Source organism: Heterodontus francisci, chromosome 25 (genome assembly GCF_036365525.1).
Source record: "Heterodontus francisci isolate sHetFra1 chromosome 25, sHetFra1.hap1, whole genome shotgun sequence".
Classification (NCBI taxonomy): Eukaryota; Metazoa; Chordata; class Chondrichthyes; order Heterodontiformes; family Heterodontidae; genus Heterodontus; species Heterodontus francisci.
Genome location: NC_090395.1, coordinates 58900908 through 58924364, shown reverse-complemented (window position 1 = coordinate 58924364; position 23457 = coordinate 58900908). Strand labels below are relative to the sequence as shown.

Genomic DNA, 23457 nt, shown 5'->3' with positions numbered 1-23457 from the left:
TAGTTAGATATCAGTAGCTACAACAAGTGAGGAAAACTCCCGAACAAAATATAAAAAAAGCAATGAAATAAAATTAAAAAGGCTTTACCAACACACTAGATGCAGCAGAATAGCAGCATTGCAACAATAACAAAGCTCAAATTTGCAAGACTCAAATACACAAGGCAAGATTAAGCCAATCAATAGTATCATTGATAGTAAATCATATAAATCATGGCAAGTGGTTTTATGTTTTGTTTGAGTAGCTAGTTACTATGAAATCTGCTGTAAAGATCCAGATGCAATATAAAATTTTGTTACATAATATTGTTTAATAAATTTACTTGTTACTTAAATCAGAAATGGCATGTGATATGTGATTCGCTACTCCTTTTCAAAGACTGGGGAAAAGGCCCAGCTGGGGAACAGGATAGACCCAGTCCCTAAAATAATTAATAGAAAGGTTTCTGAATGTTATTTTCTGCTTTGTATTAAAAATATACCGAGATATTGGGGCCATTGAGGATGGCTCGCTCCCAGATTGTCAGAAAAACCCAACTGGTTCACTAATCTCCTTCAGGAAAGGAAACCTGTTGTCCTTAGCTGTGAAATGACTCATAACTGCCCTCTGAAGTGGTCTAGCAAGCCACTTTGAAGATGCTAGGGAACACAGACCTCCTGAGAATAATCTAAAATACTGAAAGAACAAAAGAAGTGGAAGAACTTGCATTTATATAGCACACTTCACATCCTGAGGACATCCCAAAGTGCCTCACAGCTAATGAAGTACTTTTGAAGTGTAGTCACTGTAGTAATGTCGATGAAGTATTTAGGATAAGAATGACCAAAAATACTCAAAAATTAGATTTATTGCTTTACAAATTTCCTCTCTTGTGTCTTGAAGTAACCTGGGCTATAGCTCATCCATCATGAAATAATTACTGATTTTCAAGACTGCCAGCTTGCCTAGAACCTCTGCTTCACTGTCAATATCCTGGAGCACACATGACATGTTTTTCATGTTGAATGGTATATTGTTGATGTCTCCCTTGGTTAAAAACCACCAAGAAGCAGTCTTTAGCATGTTAATGCCAGACAATGGTATGAAGGGGTGTAACCTGGGAGTAGTGCTGAAAGGATAGGGAGGGTGGCACCTGGGGACCACCCCAGTAAGAGAAAAGAGTGACTAAAATGTGACAAAGACAGAGGAGGCTAGGAACTGAAATGGGGAGGAAGGAAAGCATGGAGTTACAGGGCTCAGGAGCATTGTTTAGGGGGTAAGGAGGCAGTACTGATGTTGCGGGGGGTGGTGGTGGTGTGGAGTGTGGGAAAGAAGATATCAGTTTGTGTGAACTGGAGAGCAAAGAAAAGTGAAAACATAACTTGAAGGAGAGGGAGAAAAGTGACAGCATGAACTGGGGGAAGGACATTGGGGAGAGAGACACTGAGTATTGTTACAAGAGTTTTGCTTTTTTAATGAAAGCTTAGAATTCTGTGTGTTTTTAAAAACTGAGGAAAAGGATTTTTCTGTGAACATTGAATGCTGAAACTTGGTGTTTGAACTGAGTGGAACAGACTGCAAGGCACCTGTTTCCAAGCAACTTAGCAGGGGAATGACCGGTCACATGATTTGATTATTAGAGTTTCAGGTTCACTTTTGCAATGTAAAGGAGCAGTGAGCTGGACAAACAGGATGCAGTGAAATCACTGCTTTAACCTGCCTGGAGCAAGTGAAATCTGACTGGGACCTGTTTGCAGACCAGAGAAAAATACCTCTCCCTGAAAAGGAAGACTTGCATCATTTGGAAAGAAATCCTACATTTGAGGTGTGGCTGTGGTCGCCTGGAGAGAGAAAAGACCCAGGAACAGAGGAGTTGCTACCCTCTGTGGAGGAAGACTGCTTTGCAGAGAAGAAGCCCCTGCATTTGAAAGGTTCCAGATTCCTATTGCTTCCAGTCTCTGAAGAATCCCTGCCTCAAGAATGATTCCTGTTGCCTCTAATGTTTTGGGAGATCCTGAAATCTCCTGAAAGCTTCTATTGCTAGACTGCTACTTCAAAACAAGTAGACCTGTTGCTACACCCTTTGCTTAAAGACCTGTGTGATGCCTGCTGCAGACTAATTGCCTTAAAAGCCTACCCATCACAGATGGTTCATCAACCTCACCTCGAGAGACTTCGAGTGGCGTCCAACTATTTGAGTCTGGGACACCTCACCTTACCAGAAACATTCTACCAGAAAGTGATCAACTCAATCATTTTATTTTTTCCTTTTTATCCTTAAGAAACAGCTGTAAACCAAAACATCCCTTTTCCTCATTTAACCATTTTTTTTGAATGTATACATGTGTGCATGAGGGTTAGGAAGAATAAGAAGTTTTAAAAGAATCTTTTTTGTGTGAAGAGTTATCTCATTATTGTTTAAGACTTAGTTTATTAATAAATAGTTAATTTTGTTGTTGCTTAAAGAAACCTGGTTTGGTGTGCTTTATTCTGGGGGACAAATAGAGTGTTTAATTTGGCTACTATATGGTAGGTGGAAAACTTTACTAATATACTATGACCTGTGGAGTAGTGGGACTGAATTAACAGTGCGTTACTCCCACCTTGGTTATAACAGTATCCAAACTTGAGGGTTTTGGGGGGAAAGAGTGTGACTGTGAATTGGGGATGGCATTAGAAGAGAGATTGTCTCTGTGAATAGTGAAGGCTGTGAATTGGAGGGAACGAATGCTGCAGTAAATTAGGGGAGGGAATTACAGTGAGAGTGTAAATTTGAGAGGATTTTGACAGGAAGGGTATCTCTGTGAGCTGTATGGCGTTGGAGTGGGAAGATTGCCTCTGAAAGGGAAGTAGCCTTAGGGGAGGTGAAGGTATAGTTGGCGTATCGATAAGCCAAATGTTACAATTTTCCCTTTGTTAGACTGGAACTCAATCAGCTATAAAGTAATGAAGTGCTTAAAATTAACTGAATGCATCATTTTTAATATTCAATTCCCCCTACCCCTTGAAATGTACTACCAATTGCCATAGGGTAAAACCTGGAAGGAATTTGTACAATTATTTGCTGCCACATCCCTGACTAGAATAATCCTATGGTCAGAAAGACCAGGTTTGAATCCCTGATTTGCTATTAAGCCTTTATTTAACAAAAACTACCTAGAACTATTTCCTCCTGTTAATACATTATCTGCTGTTGTTTGAAGATTTCAAACATGAAGAAAAATAGAATTTTCAATAAAATCAAGCAAATGTCCCTTAATTTTCCAGAAACAAAATCAAAGTCAATTTTCACTGTGTATGTTAAATTGCTGGAAAATGCATCAAGTGAAGTTTCTAAAACCTGATGCCTTCAACACTTGTATCCAATTGCAGACTTTCAAGTAGTTGAAGTTTTTTCCTCCAATAAAGGGAAGTAATGTTTGTGCACAGCTACAATTAGAATGGGGTATAGTATCACCGTGGGTTAGTAATCCAGAGGCCTGGACTAATGATCCAGAGATATGATACTATAGAACTGAGGGAGGGATAACAACATTCAGATGAGATGTTAAACTGAGACCTTGTCTGTCCTCTCAGGTGGGTGTAAAAGATCTCATGGCACTATTCTGAAGAAATGAAGAGTCCCCGCCCCCGTCAACATTTATCCCTCATCGAAAATCACAACAGATGATCTCATTGTTGTTTGTGGGATCTTCCTGAGTGCAAATTGGCTGCTGCAATTCTGACATTCCAGCAGTTCAAAAGTACTTAAATGGCTATAAAACGCTTTGGGGCGCCCAGAAGAAATTGAAGGCTCTATATTAATGCAAGTCTTTGTTAAGTCATTGGCTGTGGTGTGAACAAAGTACCCGCATCATTATTGAGCTGGCTGAACATAGGTGGAACGATTTTATATTTTTTTGCTGGTTAGTGCGAGATAAACGGCTCCGTCGATCCAGTGCTGTAAATTCCCGGATTTCAGTCCCAGGTACATTAACTGTTAGTCAAGTTACAATAAGTGTGATTCACAATCAGGCATTCGAGCTCTTTTTAAGCGAAACTGGGCAAGTAAAATGAGCAAAACCAGCACAGGATATGCACACTCATGTGACCCGATGAGTCACTGTACACACCTGTGATGAACCGAAACTAAACAGGATCGACATTCAAAAATCCTCTGGATGAGGAAACGGGGAGTTAATTATTGTTAGCGACTGCGTCTTAAGGTCTCTGAGGTAAGTTTCTGTATTGTATTTGGTGCTTTGTCGCTTCTCATCCTATATATGAGCATATGCTTGGACATTTCTCTCCTTATGTGGGCTGGATTCTGGTGTCACGGTGTTTGTGTGTATTCTGGGAGAGTGTTCCTGGCATCAGCTGCTGGTGTGCTCACTGTTTGCCGTATATTGATATTTTTCATAATTACTCGTTAATGCACGTTTTGTTTTAAATCATGTGGCGCTACTGGAAGTTTTTTCTATCTGCCGAATATTTATGAAATTTACAATTTATTCATAGAGGTTCTTGGTAAAGAGTTGGAGCCTCTTTTAAAAAAAAACAGTATTTTTCTTTGTAATTTAGAAAAATACCTTTTTATTATTGAACAAAATGCATGTAAATGAGGGAGGTACAATTTTGGTTAGAGAATACCAATGTAAAGGTATACGCCGTATTCGATCTATTTCTAAATTCAGTTTCATTTCAAAGTTTAGATTAAATTTAGTCAAATAATTGTTTTATTGTCGCTCTCTGTTGTGAACTTACTTTCCGGTTATTTATTGTTTTAGAGTCGTAAATGTTTAGGAAGCTTTTCTGGTTTTCTTATTGTGTCTGACTGTGGATTTAAATCCGTTTTAATGTTTGTTTGTGCCAAAGATGATAACAGAATGAGCTAGCTCCTATCTGAGTGTTGGGTAACCTGCCACTCAGGGTGCGGTGTTCTCCGGGTCTGACGTACATTCAACAGCAGAAACTTTTGGAGAAAGTTAGTGGCGGGCAAAAGTGACTTGAAATCCAGACCAATTTCGGGAGGCAGACTGCTTTTCGGTTAGTCTAGGTTTGACCAAGTCAGGAACCATCGGAGGACATTGTGGAAGCGCTGTGCGGATTGAGAGCAGTGTAACTGATTTCTAACAGTGTGTGTGTCTCTTGGCTCCATTATTGCAGGAGACGTCTCTGTGTAAAGCAAACATTTCCGGGATCACAAGCTGGACATCGACGAGAAGGTAAAAAGGATGCGAACTCCTGATTTTTTTTTTAAACTTGATGTTGCCTTTCCCTCTATCCCGGAATGGGGACCGGGGTTTAAAACTGCAACTGGGTTTTGAACGTGTGACTGACTGTCCCGATTCTGCCGATAGCAGAGGGGAAAATTCCCACTCTGGGTTGCTCAGGTGGTTGGAAGGTGTGTTTACTTGTACCCGTTGATCTTCCAGTTACTTCCGTCTGATGCATCAAGAATGGTATTTCCTGTGGATTTTTAAAAAGTTTTTCTATGGATTAGTTTTTGCCTCCTAGGTTTGCTGAGGAGTTTCCTGTTGCTATTTCACTACAGAACTTTGAATCTATCCTCGCCTTTTCTACCCCGGATTTAACAACCAAAGTTAAAGTCACCCCCCCACCCCCACCCCGTGCCGATTCTCCCGACATCTTGCTTCAACCTAGTAACGTGTTACCAGTTTAATGTTACACTACCTACTTTATTTTTAAAAAGCATGCGGTTTTCATTTCGAATTGGCATTAAACCTGTCGTGTGAATCCAGAGTTAAGGCCTCGCCTGACTCTGGAAGAAAGGATTGAGACCAGTGAGGGAGCAGCTTGTCTCTGCTTCGGTTTTACATGGTACAGAATGTAAATGGATATGGTGACAAACTCCGTTTGTGAACTGCTGAGGCTCTGGTTACTTGAAAAAAAAACCAACCTACCTGACAAATGTTTAGAGACCAAGATTGTTGCCTCTGAGCTCTTTTTAAACACATCAGATTTTAACTACTAGAGTAGTTACCAGACATCACCATTGTTGCTGCAGACAAGAACTAGACAATGGAAAATAATTACTGTCTGGGTGAAATTTGTGTTGTAGTTACTGCTGATCGTTAGAAATGCAGCTTTAGTGTTTTAAACCCCCCAGTATGCATCCTCTGGCCACATTTACATTGTAGGCTTTGTATTGGTGCAAAGTAGTTTCTGCTGCCTGACTGTCACCCAACCCTATGCAGTGTGAATGTGTATTTAAGACCTAACCTGACTTCAGAGGAAGGAAAACAAGTCTCCCACCTCCTAGGAAGATTTTGCTCTAGTGTTCAATTTAGCCCTATCTCTGGATTTAGGTTGCATTTACACTGATTATACACAGAATTACATAGAACATGCAGCACAAAAACAGCCCAAATAGTCTGCTGGTGTTCATACTGCACACAAGTCCCATCCTATTCCATTTGCCTCATCTCAGTCTTTCAGCATACCTTTCCATTTCTGTTTCTCTCATGCATTTGCCTAGTTTCCTTTTTGACAGCATCTTTCCACTTGCCTCCACCACTTCGACGTAGTGAGTTCCACATTTTAACCAGAGTAAATACGTTTCTTCTTATTGCCTGATCAGATTTATTAGTTACTATCTTGTAATTATGGCCCCTATTTATTTATTTTTTTATTTAGAGATACAGCACTGAAACAGGCCCTTTGGCCCACCGAGTCTGTGCCGACCATCAACCTCCCATTTATACTAATCCTACACTAATCCCATATTCCTACCACATCCCCACCTGTCCCTATATTCCCCTACCACCTACCTATACTCGGGGCAATTTATAATGGCCAATTTACCTATCAACCTGCAAGTCTTTTGGTGGTGGGAGGAAACCGGAGCACCCGGCGAAAACCCATGCAGACACAGGGAGAACTTGCAAACTCCAGTAGTTCTGGATTCTCCAACTCATTCAGAATTTTAAAGACCTCTGTTGAGTCTCCAAGTTTTCTCTCTGACCTGATTGTTAATGCATAGTCAAAATATTAATTCCCAGCTGGGTTCTCTTAATGAGCCGTGACAACTTTTTATTTTTGTTGATGATCTGACCTGCTGTAATACCCAACTGCGCTGCACGATATGTTGGTGACTGATTACTTATTGCACATTATTGTAAGCAAATTGCATAGCATTGAGAAAGAGCTTTGGTTTTATGTAATCAACTATCTGGCTTGGGATTTCCTACATGACTGTCTGTCTTATTTTGCATCTTAAATAACAAAAGTTCTTGTTTCAGATAATGGCAATACATCCACGCAGGGTGCGTTTGAAACCTTGGCTGGTGGCCCAAGTGGACAGTGGCCTTTTCCCAGGTCTTGTTTGGCTCCACCGGGAAAATAAACGTTTCCAAATCCCTTGGAAACATGCAACTCGTCACAGCCCTCCTCAAGATGAAGAAAACACTATCTTTAAGGTGAAGCCATGGTTTTAACTCATTATACATTTTATGGGTTTGATCATTTTATGACTTGGCTTCTACAACATTGCTTTCCACAGTGCTCCTCTAAACAAACCCACTTGTTTTGTATTTATGTTGTTTCTGATTCCCAGATGTTGGAAAGAATCACACTTTAAACTTGGAAAAGGCTGGAGTCAGTCTTGTTAATTTCAGCCAGCACCATGCTTTATGCTGTAGAACCTGATTCCCTTGGTTCTTGTGTTACATATAACACGACTCCCCAGTGCAGCTGTGAATGTGGCCGCCTACTGGAACACTTACACATAACAACTAGCTCCTAGTTAATTAGTTCCTAACACTTTACAGACAGTATAACAATATATACATATATAATACCAAACATAGCTGAGTAATTTTCAAATAGAGTTGTGGTTGCCTTTAGTACACTTCTGCGGCTGCAACAAATTTTCAGTCTTATAGATGCATTGTTTTGCTTGTGTCCAATTCTCCATCATTTGTTCCTCTGATAACTTGTTTTTAATAAAAAAAAAAAATTGTCTTGCTTGGAGCATTAATGAAACTCTCATTTGGTAATATTGCATTTTAGTAGCACCTTTTTCCTATCAAAACGTTGTAAAGTAGTTCAAGGAATTAATTACTTTAGAAATGCTGGCAAAAATGTCAGCCATTTTGCACTAACTGTATCCCAGAGTAGCAATGAGATGAATGACCAATATTTTTGATGACGTGAGCTCTTCTCAGCCTCAAATTTAAAGTGAGTGGAAAAACATTGAAACTGGAATTTTGAGGAGGATAAGGGTACTACAGCAAATTCAATCTGGAGGTCTTGGCACCCTGATATTTTATGTGAGATCACAATCAATTGTAGAACTAAGTCATACAATACAAAGTCCCCAGCTCAATTCATAGTCTGTATTAAATTAACTAGCCTTGGTATTGAGGGAAGAATGTGGGGTAAAACAATAGTACTCTGGATTTTTAACGACTGGAATATGCAGACAGGACCTCCATCCCAACAGGGTAGCACTTTATAACACTGGGACTTTAGCTTGGGTTATGCATTCAAGTTCTGATTTTGGAGTTTGGATCCTAATCTTTTGATCTAGTAGCAGAAGGCTACTAATTGAGTGAAGCTGACCCTTGATTTTAGATGACAAATTTTATATTTACTTCTTCAGCAAGGTAATTGTGGGCAGAAGACTGATTTTTACTGAATATACTCCAAATACATTGAGGTAAAAGATCAAGGGTCAGTAGCAACTAGCCGTTTCTAATTTTGTAAATTTTCAATCCGTTTATTAGGGTGCAAGTAGATTACCTAAAATGGCACAAAAGAGTTGCAAATTATAAACTAAGAATTGGTCAAGCTAACTTCTGTTACTCAAGAATAAAACCCAAACTCCTACAAATATAAATGATTACCTCACTGTACTTAGCAGTGTAACCAGTCAGAATGGCAAATTATCTTTTAACTCAAAAGCAAAGGCTGTGAGGAATTGAAGAATAAAAAAAATTGCAAAAACAGTTAAACTTTAACAATGGTTCCATAAAAGCCAGCAACTGTTGGAAAGACATGAGTTGAACATTGTATAATGTGCTATTGACTGGAAATTGAATATGTGGCCAAGTTGCAGGAGTCTGTTATCTGAACAGAACTGATAGAAGACCAAGATATTATAAATGAGTACATTTTCTTAGGTTTAGTGAAGTAACTTTCATTTAGCATTATACACAGACGGAAATCTTATTACGTGGCAAAACTTCCAACTTCAGCTGGAGTGTAAAACTAGTGGGAACAGGTCAGCAAACTATTGTACACCCGGCTGTATTAATACAGTGGTAAGGAAAATCGGGTAGAATGTATGACAGGTGGCGGATTCACTCTTCTGTCTGCTTTATTCTCCCGTCAAGGGTAAATTCTGGTGCTATTTTCTTCAACTTTCTATTTTATCATAAACCAATTTACTTTATCTAGAAGAAAAAATTACTATTAAACGGAGACGAGGTTTATGGGGAAACCTCATGTAGTTAATAACTACATAGAGTGATATTGGCCCATACTCACTGAACCAACAATGGGGTCTTTTTTTAAAAAAACTTACTGAAATCAGTAGGTGTCAATAACGTCAATGGGGTTGGCAAACTTGCTGTGCCTGTCGCCAATTTTAGAGACCTACCACTAGGCAACCAAAACACCTGCCAGTTTCATTTAATTTGCAAATGAAGGCACTGTGATTTTTTTTATATATATATACATACATATACACTTAAGTGGTCGAAGCGTGCGCCTTGCATTCACTAGCAATGCTGAAAAGGTAAGCTTTGAAGTATTTTTGTGGGGCCAGGAGTGGAAGGAGCAAGGAGTGATTTGCTTTAAATCTATTAAGTAGGGTCACCTTAAAGTATTAATTCCAATGTTTTTTTTTCTCTGCAGGCATGGGCAGTAGAAACTGGAAAGTATCAAGAAGGGGTTGATGAACCAGATCCAGCCAAGTGGAAGGCACAGCTTCGTTGTGCACTTAACAAAAGTCGTGAATTTAACCTAATTTATGATGGAACTAAAGAGGTTCCAATGAATCCTCTTAAGATATATGAAGTGTGTGACATCCCACAGAGCAGTGGTACATCCAGTAATCCAGGTAGGAAATTGCATTTGGTTATAATAGCTTGTACTGGCAAATGTTTGACCTAGGTGCTAAAAATAGTTGTCAGTTTGGAAGTTTAATCAAAATATTTTTTGGCTGTCAAAGTTATAGCAGACTGGGAGTAGGAATTGGAAATACTGTAGGTTTTTATATTGGGACAGGCAGCAATAGCTAATTGAATCTCCAGGCTTCAAGGGGTCAAATTACAACATGCTGTTGTACAATGTACAACAGTACAATGAAACAATTGTCACTGATAGAGGCTGAACTTTCAATGGACTCAACATCTAGTGTCCAGTTAAACATCCCGAGGAGCATTGTCAGGAACAAATTTTGACACTGAGCCACATAGAGATATTAGGACCAGTGACCTGAAGCTTGGTCAAGAGATTTAGCAACTTACAGGAAGGGAGAGATGCAGAGGGTTGTCACGAAGGGAATTCCAGAGCTTCAGGTTGAGGCAGCTGAAGGCATAGCTGCATGTGCAAGAGCATTGCAGGAGTGTTGAGATCTTGAAGGATTGTGGTGCTGGAGGAGATTAGAGATGAGGAGGAACAAGACCATAGAAGGATTTGGATACAACGATGTAAATTTTAAAATTTGCATTGTTGTCAGACTGGGAGCCAATGTAGGTCAGCAAGCACACACGATGTATGAGTGGGACTTGTTGCAAGTTAGGATAGGGACAGCAGAGTATGTTTCTGTATGAGCTCAAGTTTATGGCAGCTCGCCAGGAGAGCTTTGGAATAGTCAAGTGTGGAGTTAATAAAAGGCAATGGATGAGTGTTTCAGCAGCACTTGGCTGAGGTGGGGACGGATGAGTGATGTTGGAGAGATGGAAGTAGGTGGGTCTTGGTAACGGAGAGGATATGTGATCGAAGCTCATCTTGGGGTCCAGTAGGTGGTCTAAGTTGTGGTTCAGCCTCAGACAGTGGCCAGGGCAGGGTATGGTGCCAGTGGCTAGGGAACAAGAGCTTTCTGTGGGGACCAAAGACAGACACATACTGGATGTTGGACAAGCACCCAAGTCAGCAAAGTCGTTGAGAGAGGTCGTGGTGGGCGTACATGTGGAATGTGACTATTTAAAAAGACAAAATCGTCTTGGGGCTAAATTATTTGTTTTCCATTTTAAAATTAGCCTTCAACAAAATCTAGCTAACAATAAGGTACAGCTTTTCAAATGCATGAGACTGCTGCCAGGAGCCAAAATTCACTGCTCAAATTAGTTGTTACTTCAGTCAATGTAAATACATTTTTTTGACCTCCAAGAACATTGATTTGTAACAAACATAATATATATTTTACAGGATCTGTACCAATGGAAGAAAATGACGTAGATTTCGAAGATGAAGAGGAAGGTGACATAAGCTCTTCTCCGCCTCAAGTTAAAGTGAGTGGAAAAACTTAGAAACTGGAATTTTGAGCAGGATAAGGGTACTGCAGCAAATTCAATCTGGAGGTCTTTGGCACCCTGACATTTTGATAGATGAGATCACTACCAAGTGTAGAACTAAGTCATACAATACAAATTCCCCAGCTCAATTCATAGTCTGAGTTAAGTTAACTAGGCTTGGCATTACAATTGACCTTAATGGTTGTGGGCAAGAGCTGTGTAAGAGTCCCTGCTAGAAAGTGTACATAGGTGAACCTCAGCTAAGGACACTATGGAGCTTGGCTGTGATTTTCAAGTAAACTGCTGATATGTTGTTTTGGCTCATATGAAAATGACCATTTCTACAAAGTACAGATGGACTGGCTTTAATTTCTCAAGCCAGAGGGTGATAAATCATTAATGAATACAAGACAATAAAAGTTTCAGATAACTCATCTGAACCTGAAATTTGTAGTCTTCAAATTGCTCTCATACTAGCTGGATCTGATGGTTTGGTTGTCGTGCTAAATGCCAGCAGATGTTGTGCCAATTTGTGTAGTGGCAGTAAAATTTATGATGTAACCAATGCAATTTTATCCAAGTGACAATCAACCTTTTGATTGTCGGGAAATAATAAAATCAGCATATATTCTACAGAAATTAATGCAGGCAGCTGTATTTGAATTATAGAATGATGCAGCTGAGGAAAGGAGGCCATTTAGTGCATGCCCTCGCTCTTTGGAAGACCTGTCCAATTGATCCCACTCCCCTGCCCTTTTTTTTTCCCCCCATAGCCCTACAAAATTTTCTCCAAGTATTTATCCAATTCCCATTTAAAAAAAGTTATTGAATCTGCTTCCACCCTTTCAGCTAGTGCATTCCTGATCCAATGAACACACTGTATATTCTAATTCTTCAGCGATACATCCTCTCCATTTATGAAAATGTTAGTCTTTGGCCATTTATGCCATTTTAAAAGAACTACTCATTGGATATTCATTTCCTCTCTTTTTATACACAGATGCAAGAAAGCTTCCCATTTCCCAATTTGAATGGTAAGTGAACCCAACGCTATTATCAGTATGAATTTAATTTCTAACCTATGTTTTTTTTGAACTATTAAGATCTTGTAATAAAATGGAATAAGTAGTTTTTTAACTTAAAGTCTCTAGAATCTGGATTTAAAATCAATCCACTTAGTTCTATGTTGGATGTAAGCATACAGTGTGGAATTTTTAAATTGTTTTGTTTGTGAGATGAGGTTTTCACTGGCAAAGCCAGTATTTTATTGCTCTTTCCTAATTGCCCTTAAAGGTGGTTGTGAGCCACTGCCTTGAACCACTGCAGCCCATGTAGTGCAGGTACATGCACAGTTCTGTTAGGGAGGGAGTTCCAGGGTTTTGATCCAGCAATAGTGAAGGAACAGTGATTAGTTTCAAGTCAGGATGGTGTGTGACTGGGAGGGGAACTTGCAGGTGGTTGTCCCATGCACATCTGCCCTTGTCCTTCTTGGTGGTAGAGGTCATGGGTTGGAGGGTACTGTCGAAGGGGTGGCCACTGTGCACCAGTGGTGGAGGGAGTGAATGTTGAAGGTGGTGGATGGAATGCCAGTCAAGTGGGTTGCTTTGTACTGGATGGTGTCAAGCTTCTTGAGTGGTGAGCTGCACCCATCCAGGAAAGCGGAGAGTATTTCATCACATCGTTCACTTGTGCCTTGTGGATGGTGGTCAGGCTATGGGGAGCCGGGAGGTGAGTTACCAATTCTCAGCCTCTGACCTGCTTTTATAGCAACCATATCTATATGGCTGGTCCAGTTATGTTTCTAGCCAATGATAACACCAAGGATGTTGATAGTGGGTGATTCAGTGATGGTAATGCCATTGAATGTCAAAGGGTCTGGACAGTCTCAGCTGATTTCCTGGTGGGCAAAATTTGGCAGCCACACTTGAAGGACAGAATATTGCTAGTGTATGAAATGGAAGAACTGATAGTGCACACACATGGTACCAATATTAAAATCGAGGCAAAATGGAGGCAGCTTCAGTGAAGGTGGTGCTTCAGGAAGTGTTTGATGCTGAGACTTGGTCTGGAATTTAAATAACAGAGAACAGAAATAAATGATTAAGATTAGTATTTCATCTTATCCAGTTTACTGATAAGAGTAAGATTCCCTGATGAATAGGAATCTTGTGCTTGACCAAAAAGTTCCCTTTTGTGGGATGTTTCCCATTTTTGTCATTGTTGCTTGATCAAAATAGAACAAATAATTTTGTTTCTACAAATGAGTTACTTCCTCCCTCCCCCATGCCCCATTATTTCTACATGAGAACAAAAATACTGAATGGTACAGTATAGGAAAAAATGATTTATATAGTGCCTTTTATGACTTCTGTGCATCATGAAGCACTTCTGAAGTGTGATCACTCTCGTAATGTAGAAAACACAGCAGCCAATTTTAGCACAGCAAGCTCCCACAAACAGCAATGTGATCATGACCAGTTACTTTTTTTTTTAAATATTGGTCTAAGGATGAATATTGGCCAGGCCACTGGAGAGAACTCCCCTGCCCTACTTTGAATGTGCCATGGAATCTTTTATGCCCCTGAAGGAGCAGACAAGGTCTCATTTAACATGGCATATGAAAGAGGACACTTCCCACAATGCAGCACTCCCTCAGACTGGTGCGTCAGCCTGGATTTTTATGTTCAAGCTCCTGGAGTGGGACTTGAATATGCAACTTTCTGACTCAGATGAGAGTGCCAACACTGAGCCATGACTGACACTAGTATGTGAGTCTCTTCACCAGCTGTAGCAATATTAGTCCTTGTTTCAGGTACTGGGGCCATTCTTGAGAGTTAAAGTAAGGAACATCTTGGTGGTTTTTCTCCCCTTTCCCTAAATTCAGCAGAAACCAGGGATTTGAATTTGAACCTCCAGTTAAAAAGCTACAATGCAGGAACCTAATTCCCTGACTGGGTTAGTTATTTTTAAGAATTTTTTTTTTTATGTGAAGTACACTGTGCAGTAAACTTGGAAATTCTCTCAGCTTTTATTATAAATTCAGGGAAGAGTTTGAATTTGAATAAATCTAGGCAGCTGTACTTGTAACATGAATACAATTTTAGGCATAATCAGGACCTGAAAGGACTCCACTCTTGCTTGACATGTTGATTTTCGATTCTCTCTGCAGTGGCCTAGCAAGCTGATCAGACATAACCTAGTTGCTTCAAGAAAGCAGCTTACCAGTGCCTCCTCTGGGCCAGTAGGATGGGCAACAAATTGCCCACGTCCTAAGATCATTTTTTTTTTTAAACATTGAATGATACTGTTATCTAAATTCCACATTGGAAGTAAATTGTGGGTGATGTAACAAACAATACTAAAACCATTTTAATCAAAGTCAATAATTTATGAAACAGCAATGATGACTCTTTTATCTGTGTAATTTGAACCATGCAGCCTCTCCAATGGCCCCAGCAAGCATAACCAGCTGTTCTCCCATTGAGTGGATCAAGACTGAACCAGAACAGATCCTGCAGGTTGATGCACATTTACCAGCAGAGATATTCAGCACTCCAGAAACCTGGATCAGCTCGTTGCCCAGTAAGCAAAAAAAATCTGTTACATGTTAAAACCAGATTTAAGATTGGCTCATTGCTGTCTAGCCATAATCTCCCTCTCTCCCCGTCAACCTAATAAGTGACCTTCCTTGCAGACCTTCACCTCCGTAATGGTTAATTGCAGTTTCCATCACATTGCTTTAAAAACCGTTCAATATTAATGGCGAATTTCAGTTTACCACTGTATCCTTGTGATGTGTAGCATCTGATGACCCCTTAGAAATGTCTGTGATCTGGATGTACAATGACTGACTGACTTAAATGCAACGGACACAGTGCACCATGAATTCTCACAAGCAGCAATGAGATAAATGGTCAGTTTACCCTTTTAAGTTGGTGGTTATAGTTGAAGGAAGAATGTTGTCCAGGGTACCAGAAGAGCTCTCTGCTGTTTTTCCATATTGCCATGATATGTTTAATATCAATCTGAATTGGCAGAAATGTTGGCTTAATGTATAACTCGATGACAGCATCATCTAAAATGCAACTTTCCACATTACTGACCTTGAGCGTCATGTGAAATTATATCGTTACATCCTAAAGAAAGCCTTGAAGCCAGAATGTTCTGACTTTGAGTTGAGAATGTTGCTACTGGGCCAAGTTGATTTCCCCAAGAAAATATTGAGATAAAAGTATATTGTGTTACGACATCAGGGAGACCATTAACGGTAAAACAAGAGATATGAACTCCCCAGACCAATTGTTTTTTTAAAAAAAAAAGTAAACAGGCTTTCATGTTTTATGACTTTTACTATAACACCTAAACTAAAAATCAACATTAAACCGTAATTTGTAAGTAGCTAGTACACTAGTAAATTATAGAGAAGGGTATTTCCCTTAACTTATTAAAACAGTTAAAACCCCACACCACATTTATACTTTACACAGTGTCCTCATTGAAGTAATATCTTTGCAGTTCAGTTGCTATGGGTTGGATCTCCCAGTCCTTTTCAGAGTCGATGTCCTGTTCGCTCACTTCTTCTGAGCACTTTTGACCTGGACTTCTGTGAAATAGGTGATCTCTGGTGACTTTGGTCTTTTACCTCCTCAAACCTCAGCTTTTGAATTGGGTTCAAGTCTTAGTAGCCCTTTGCTCTATTAGTGTTCTGAGAGCAGATTGGCTCCCTGTCAAATTTATCTAGAATCAAAAGTCAGTAGTCATTTGCCTTTTTCAATATTCAGAGTCCACAAGTCTGGCCACAGCAGAACCACCCAGGCTTTTCTTTGTTTCCAGGTGTTAAAAATTTCAATTTGGGTTTGCATCTTCAGAGCCCCTGGCTCCCAGTTTCCGATCTGAGTCTGAGAGAGCGCAACCCATTGTTTCTCAGGTGTTCTAACCTTGCATTCTGCTTTCAAAAGGGTCTTTGATCTGGGTCCCTTGCTCGCATGGTAATCAGGATCCCTTTCTACTCTCTAGGTAGAGTTGGTGTGCGATCACATCATACTACAAAGTCCAGCATTCATAACAATTGGAGTAAAAGGTGCAAGTTTAATGGAATTCTAAACACTTTGCATCTGACTCAGACAGACTGGGGAAAAATTGCCTACACAAATTCAAAGGTTAAATTGCATAAATGAAGGTAGATGGGAATTGATGTCAAAAACTTCCAGTGAAGAGGATAATGATGTTAAAAGAACTTAAGAGAAGTAAATATTTGGATACACACACAATGAAGTGTGTGGATAATCACTATCCTTAAAATTATAGATATATTGTGAAAGAGTTTTCTTTCTTAAAACTAATAAGCTTTTAAAGGTAGAAATCTTTGATTCATATTTTTCCCCTCGATTCTGTATAGTGACAGACTTGGAGATCCAGTTCCAGTACCGAGGCAAAGAATTGGGACCGGCCTTAAACGTCAGCAATCCACAGGGATGTCGTCTCTTCTATGGGGACCTGGGTCCAATGCCAAACCAGGAGGAGTTGTTTGGCCCAGTTTCCCTTGAACAAGTGAAATTTCCTGTAACAGACCATATCTCAAATGAAAAGCAACGTCTCTTCACAAATCGTTTACTGGATGTGATGGACCGAGGACTGATCCTGGAAGTGAGTGGTCATGCAATCTATGCCATCCGCCTATGTCAGTGTAAAGTGTACTGGTCAGGACCCTGTGCAAGTGGAACTACTACCCCACATGTCATAGAAAGACAGAAGAAAGTCAAGCTCTTTTGTTTGGAAACCTTCTTGAGTGGTGAGTTCTCTTCAGTAACTTCACTATATAAGCTAAATGCAGGGAACAAAATTGGTTTAATTTCTGTACACCAAAGCATGAGTTCCTTGCATTTGGTGTATAATGGTCCATTCTTATCTCTTTCCACACCTCATCCCAAAGTTGTTCACCCCTGTTTTGTTCACCACCAATGTGAAATGGTTCAACTTACGGCTGTTCGCAGATGGGGGAGAGAGAGAGATGTGACTCTTTGGCTCTTCCATCAGCCGGAGGAAGCTGGACTTCCAGAGAAAATGTATGTGAGGGTGTGAAGGAAGAATGGAAAACAAACAATTCTTATTGGTTTCTGATTTGTATCCATTGATGCAGTGGTCTCCCTCTAAGGGCTAGACTAATTAAGAAAATTAGTGAGTCTGATACTCAAATTTGTTGCTTGTTGAGTGTCTCCAATGTTTTCATTCATCATAGAATTTACTGACCATATCTGTAAACTGGAACATTGTGTCTTTAAACATACAAATCTGCTCACAACTTTTAATTGCAGATCTGATCGATCTTCAAAGAGGACAAAGTAATAAAGTACCGCCATTTGAAATTTACCTGTGCTTTGGGGAAGAGTGGCCAGATGGCAAACCTAAGGAAAGAAAACTAATAATGGTGCAGGTAACAGATTCCTGGGGTTTCCATCCATATAAATTCTTATTCATGTTTCTACACAAAAGGCTCTATTTGAAGTGTTGCAAAGAGTCTGTTTTTTAAAAAAAAAGCTGATTCTAATTCAGTTTGGTCATTACAATTGTGTAAGACATGTTGAGCATGTAGCCAGATTCGACATGGGTACTTGGTGAACAGTGAACTCAGTTGTATCCTAAGTCTGCTATTTTTCAAATCTAAAATTGAGAACTGAAATCGTCCTGCATTTTTACACTCCAGAACTCAGCTTTAATTCTTTTTAAATTCATTTAAATGAAATGCAACACAGCTTTAATTGCTTAGTTTCAGTAATCATATAGTAATCTTTTAGTTGTCTCTTGGTTTACAACAGTTCACCTTTTAAGTGATAAAATTCAAATCTAAAATTACACTTTATTTAAAGTCATAAATGGATTCAATTTCAGGATGTTTAACAGCACTTTATTTATTTTTTTGTTCTATTCCACTTGGTAAAAGCCCTTGACCTCTAAATATCTAGGGGCAAGGGATTGTTAAATCTCCTGATTTTTTTTTAAAGATACAATACATTAGTAGCACCAGGTATCTTTTGGGAGTTGTATATTACTGTTATGGGAGGCACATACCATTTGCTCCACCACTAAAAACTCTAACTCTCCAAATCCAATTCTGTATCATAGTGGGCCAATGGCTTAATCAGTTGATAGCGTGCATTTATTTTATATTTAGTCATTTGGTAGTACAGAACTTGTATTGCTGAAAATAGAGACATGTTGTCGAAGCTTTTTGTCAGATTGCACCAGTTTATGGTGACTGACCGTTAACTGCCAAGCTTTGTTTGATATTTAGACCAGACAGCTTGACTTTGGTCAAGGCATTGCCCTGAGTGAATGGCTGTCACCTTTTATTTAGCTGAAACAGGTGCAATGTGTGTACATGTTCTTTCTGTCTGCAAAGAACAGAGCCCTGTGCTGCCTTCAAGCCAAAACGACATCCTGCCTATCACACAAATGAGTAATGTGATATACAAATTCCAATGCCAGTGTGATGCTAAGTATGTAGGCCATACGTCCCAAGGACTGGCAGATTGCATCAAACAACATGTCCCTTCTGCTGTTCTCAACGGGCAAGGTACAGGCCGTACCCAACCAGCCCATGCTTGCAATATGCAAAACACTGCCCAATATTAGATGTGATTCTGTGATTGGACAACATTTGCTAAATAATCCTCAGTGTGTTAAGAATTGCGCTGACAACCAATTTAAGATTCAGTAGGGCTCGCGGTGTGTCACATTTGCGGGTACTGGAAGCTACATATACTAATACACAGGGCCCTGTTCTTTACAGACAGAAAGAACACGTACAAACATTGCGCCTGTTTCAGCTGAACAAAATAAGTGACAGCCATTTGCTGATTCATTCCTCAGGGCAATGCCTTGACCAATCAGAGTCCAGCTGCCTGATTTAAATTTCAAACAAAGCTTGGCAATTAACTGTCAGTCACCATAAACTGGTACATTCTCCATGGCAATGCCTCTACCAATCAGAGTTCACTTACCAACCAGTCAGCACTCTCCTCTCAAAGTTGTTGCTTCCCCTTACATTGGTATTCTTGCAGATTGTACCGATGTGTGCAAGACAAAAAGCTTCGAAAACATGTCTTTATTTTCAGCAATATTTTATATTTGTTCCAGGATGTGGGCAACACTAACAAGGCCAAATTTATTGCCCATCTCTAGTTATCTTGAGGTTGTGGTGGGCCTTGGCAATGGTGGCTGATCAATAATTGAGATATTGACCCATTAACACAAGTATCCCAAGTCTGGATGATGGGTAATGTTCCCACAATATTGCTGCTCTTAACCTTCTCAGTGGTAGCAGTTGCAAGGAGGGAGGCACTCTACTTTCTGTGTTGTTACAGTAGATTTTGGGATTTTCTTCTCCCTGCTGCTTTCACATGCGTTCAAGTCTTCTGAAGAAGGAATTTTTCTCCACACAAGATCAGGTGGCAGGTTGTTCAACCTTGCCCGTCTAAGAGCAAAGTCCAAAGTACGGAAAGTCTTCATCAGGGAACTCCTCTTTGCTGACGATGCTGCTTTAACATCTCACACTGAAGAGTGCCTGCAGAGTCTCATCGACAGGTTTGCGGCTGCCTGCAATGAATTTGGCCTAACCATCAACCTCAAGAAAACGAACATCATGTGGCAGGATGTCAGAAATGCTCCATCCATCAATATTGGCGACCACGCTCTGGAAGTGGTTCAAGAGTTCACCTACCTAGGCTCAACTATCACCAGTAACCTGTCTCTAGATACAGAAATCAACAAGCGCATGGGAAAGGCTTCCACTGCTATGTCCAGACTGGCCAAGAGAGTGTGGGAAAATGGCGCACTGACACGGAACACCAAAGTCTGAGTGTATCAAGCCTGTGTGCTCAGTACCTTGCTCTATGGCAGCGAGGCCTGGACAACGTATGTCAGCCAAGAGCGACGTCTCAATTCATTCCATCGTCGCTGCCTCCGGAGAATTCTTGGCATCAGGTGGCAGGACCGCATCTCCAACACACAAGTCCTCGAGGCAGCCAACATCCCCAGCTTATACACCCTACTGAGTCAGCGGCGCTTGAGATGGCTTGGCCATGTGAGCCGCATGGAAGATGGCAGGATCCCCAAAGACACATTGTACAGCGAGCTCACCACTGGTATCAGACCCACCAGCCGTCCACTTCTCCGCTTCAAAGACATCTGCAAACGCGACATGAAGTCCTGTGACATTGATCACAAGTCGTGGAAGTCAGTTGCCAGCGTTTGCCAGAGCTGGCGGGCAGCCATAAAGGCGGGGCTAAAGTGTGGCGAGTCGAAGACACTTAGCAGTTGGCAGGAAAAAAGACAAAAGCGCAAGGGGAGAGCCAACTGTGTAACAGCCCCGACAAACCAATTTTTCTGCAGCACCTGTGGAAGAGCCTGTCACTCTAGAATTGGCCTTTATAGCCACTCCAGGCGCTGCTCCACACACCACTGACCACCTCCAGGCTTACCCATTGTCTCTCGAGATAAGGAGACCAAAGAGAACAGTAGATTGCACTTGACAATAGAGATGGGTTTTGAATTTTGAAGTTTGATACAGCTACATGATCTGTAGCAAACAGTAAATTTGTTTTCTATTTTCCCCATCTAATTGTTGTGATTTTATGTGCTGATCTTTCTTTCAGGTTGTACCAGTTGTTGCACGGATGATTTACGAGATGTTCAGTGGTGAATTCACGCGTTCTTTTGACAGTGGCAGTATCAGACTGCAGATCTCAACCCCAGATATTAAAGATAATATTGTGACTCACCTGAAGCAGCTCTACCACCTCTTACAAACAAACCAAGGACATGAACCATGGCAAATTCAACCTTTGAACCTGCACATGGCACAACCCCTGCCAACCCAGTAACATACATAACAGTTCCAGTGGTTGAGAAGGTAAAGTGTGTAGGAGAAAGTTCCACAGTGAATGTAAAATATTAATTAATTTATATGGTTAATAAGCTTGCCCTAGTAGTGATGGTATCATTTCAAGAACTTGAATGTCATTATATTGTAACTGATGAAGTTGATTTTGTTAATTTGAGCTCCATAAAGTCTCTGTTTTTCCTATATGTCCAATCTTGGCCTATAGTTGTAAACAGGAATATGCTGAATTCCCCAAGCTCAGAAATGGTGTATAGCAATTTAATCCCAGCACTTGCAATGGGATCTAACTTTGGAATTTATTCTTAGTATTGTAAAGTAAGAACTTGCAATTTATGTTGTGCTTTTCACAACCTCAGGATATCCCAAAGTGCTTTACAGTCAAATGAGTACTTTTTGAAGTGTAATTGCTGTTGTAATTTAAGAAGTCTTGGTATGCCCAATGTTCTGCTGTGGCCTTTTGAGGTACTAAAATTGCCCAACAAAGGCTGTTTTTGTGCTGTATGCTGAGCTTATTTCACTGAGAGAACATTGGATGCCAGTGTCCCCAGACAAAGTCCAGTGTTCAGCTTTTGGATTTCTGTTCGCCAGCAGTAGAATTTGGAACGCACTGTGCCAGCGTCAGTGGGTTTGGCATGCAAAAGAAGAAAACTTGGACCTAAACCATGTGATAAGGTATAGAGTTTGTAGCTAACAGAAATGTGTAACCAGAGACTAGGAGATAGTATTTCATGAAAGCTACCATGGAGATCTTCTAAATAGCATATGAATGAGGTTTCAAAAGGCCTATTAACATGAGACTGTACCTTCCAAGAGAGATTCTGCCTTGTTTTATCTTGAATGCAGCTAATTCATGAATTGATATACTTTCATCAAATTAACTTTTTTCTGGTTGCATAAACCATAATGGCAAAAGGGACACCGGAATGAAATGGCGAAGAAGCCAGAATTATCGTATGCTTTGAGTGCAAAATACTGTGTTTAATTAGCAAATCCCTAATTCTAATTGAGGATTGTCATACTATATAAGATTGCATGATTAAAGTTTTTTTTTAATCCACACAACTGTTAAAAGGCGATGAAATTATAGTTACCACATCACAAACTTCAATATCAAATTTAGTTTGTGCCTGACCAACAGTGGACACAATTCTGTGATTTACTTTTTTTTAAAGTTCATGTCATCTGGACATTGGAAATCTGCAGATTATGTAACTCAGTGAGCAGTGATGTGGATTTCAGAAGATTGAAATCAGTTCTAATTACTAAAAGAGAATTTTTGGTTTCTGTATTATAACAACTTTGCTCATTATATTACATGTAATCTATATCAGAATTTAAATATTAATCCTATGCAATACTGATATCTGCTTCCTTCAGGTAAATACTCATGATTTAATCTATGGTGACTTTGGTACTGTACAATGAATGCAATGTTTCACAAATGACAAATTAGAATTTAGATTGAGTGGTGGTAGACAGTTTATGAATATTTCTACCTTTTTAAGTGCCATTTCATGTTTCACATTTTATTTTTGATCAAATCTTTTACGAAAGCCAATAAAAACCCTTCCACATAGAACCGAATTCAAATAATATTCTGACAGATTTCATTTTCACAAAGTCTGTAATGTGCCATTTTATATTCATGTACTTGCTTTATATATTGTGAGGACTCAGTCCTGTGCCACATTAAACTGCAATATCAATTTTTATAATTAAGTTGTACTGTGACTTTTAATGTAATTTCAGATGTATTTGGGAGACTCATTCATTTGGTTTTGTCCTTTGCATTTTGGTCTATCATGGGTGTTTAAAAATTTTTTTATTTTTAATAAAACCGCTCCTCCGTTTTGAAAGAATGAACTTTCAGTTACTTGATCGAATACAAACAACGGATGTTCATCAAAGCTAGTCAGTACAACAACTCGACTCAGTAAAAACTCATTAGTGGGTCTTGTGCTTCTAAATGTTCATTTGAGACATAGGGCTGAATTTTACCAGCCCCTCGTTGCGGTGGGGTGGCCTGTAAAATTCTTCGGGGGAGAGGCCTGTCTCTACCCCCAATGTCAAGAAGGGTCCACCGCGTATTCCTGGCGGTGGGGGGGACATCTGTG

At 39.9% G+C, this 23457-nt stretch overlaps 1 protein-coding gene across 4 annotated transcripts; it reads left to right on the top strand.

The window, feature by feature from the left end:
- Window positions 1–4089: 4089 nt before the first annotated feature.
- On the top strand, window positions 4090–23058 carry irf6 (interferon regulatory factor 6). 4 transcript variants are annotated; one of them, XM_068057270.1, is made up of 10 exons: window positions 4090–4194; window positions 5126–5184; window positions 7222–7398; window positions 9839–10043; window positions 11357–11439; window positions 12443–12476; window positions 14881–15024; window positions 16841–17233; window positions 17757–17875; window positions 21096–23058. In XM_068057270.1, exons 3-10 carry the CDS (start codon window positions 7225–7227, stop codon window positions 21321–21323), a joined length of 1380 nt encoding a protein of 459 aa, XP_067913371.1. In that variant the 5' UTR covers window positions 4090–4194; window positions 5126–5184; window positions 7222–7224; the 3' UTR covers window positions 21324–23058. The 4 variants fall into 4 exon arrangements, with proteins under 4 accessions (XP_067913371.1, XP_067913369.1, XP_067913372.1 ...); XM_068057268.1 differs by lacking the exon at window positions 4090–4194 and adding an exon at window positions 4226–4342; XM_068057271.1 differs by lacking the exon at window positions 4090–4194 and adding an exon at window positions 4415–4619.
- The last annotated feature ends 399 nt before the right edge of the window (window positions 23059–23457 follow it).

What these genes read in the sequence shown, in the direction of transcription:
- irf6 (XM_068057270.1), top strand. Translation starts at nt 7,225, where the DNA reads ATGGCAATACATCCACGCAGGGTGCGTTTGAAACCTTGGCTGGTGGCC. An exon ending in AAGAAAACACTATCTTTAAG is followed by an intron (nt 7,399 to 9,838) that starts GTGAAGCCATGG and finishes TTTTCTCTGCAG; the next exon opens with GCATGGGCAGTAGAAACTGG. An exon ending in GAAAACTAATAATGGTGCAG is followed by an intron (nt 17,876 to 21,095) that starts GTAACAGATTCC and finishes TCTTTCTTTCAG; the next exon opens with GTTGTACCAGTTGTTGCACG.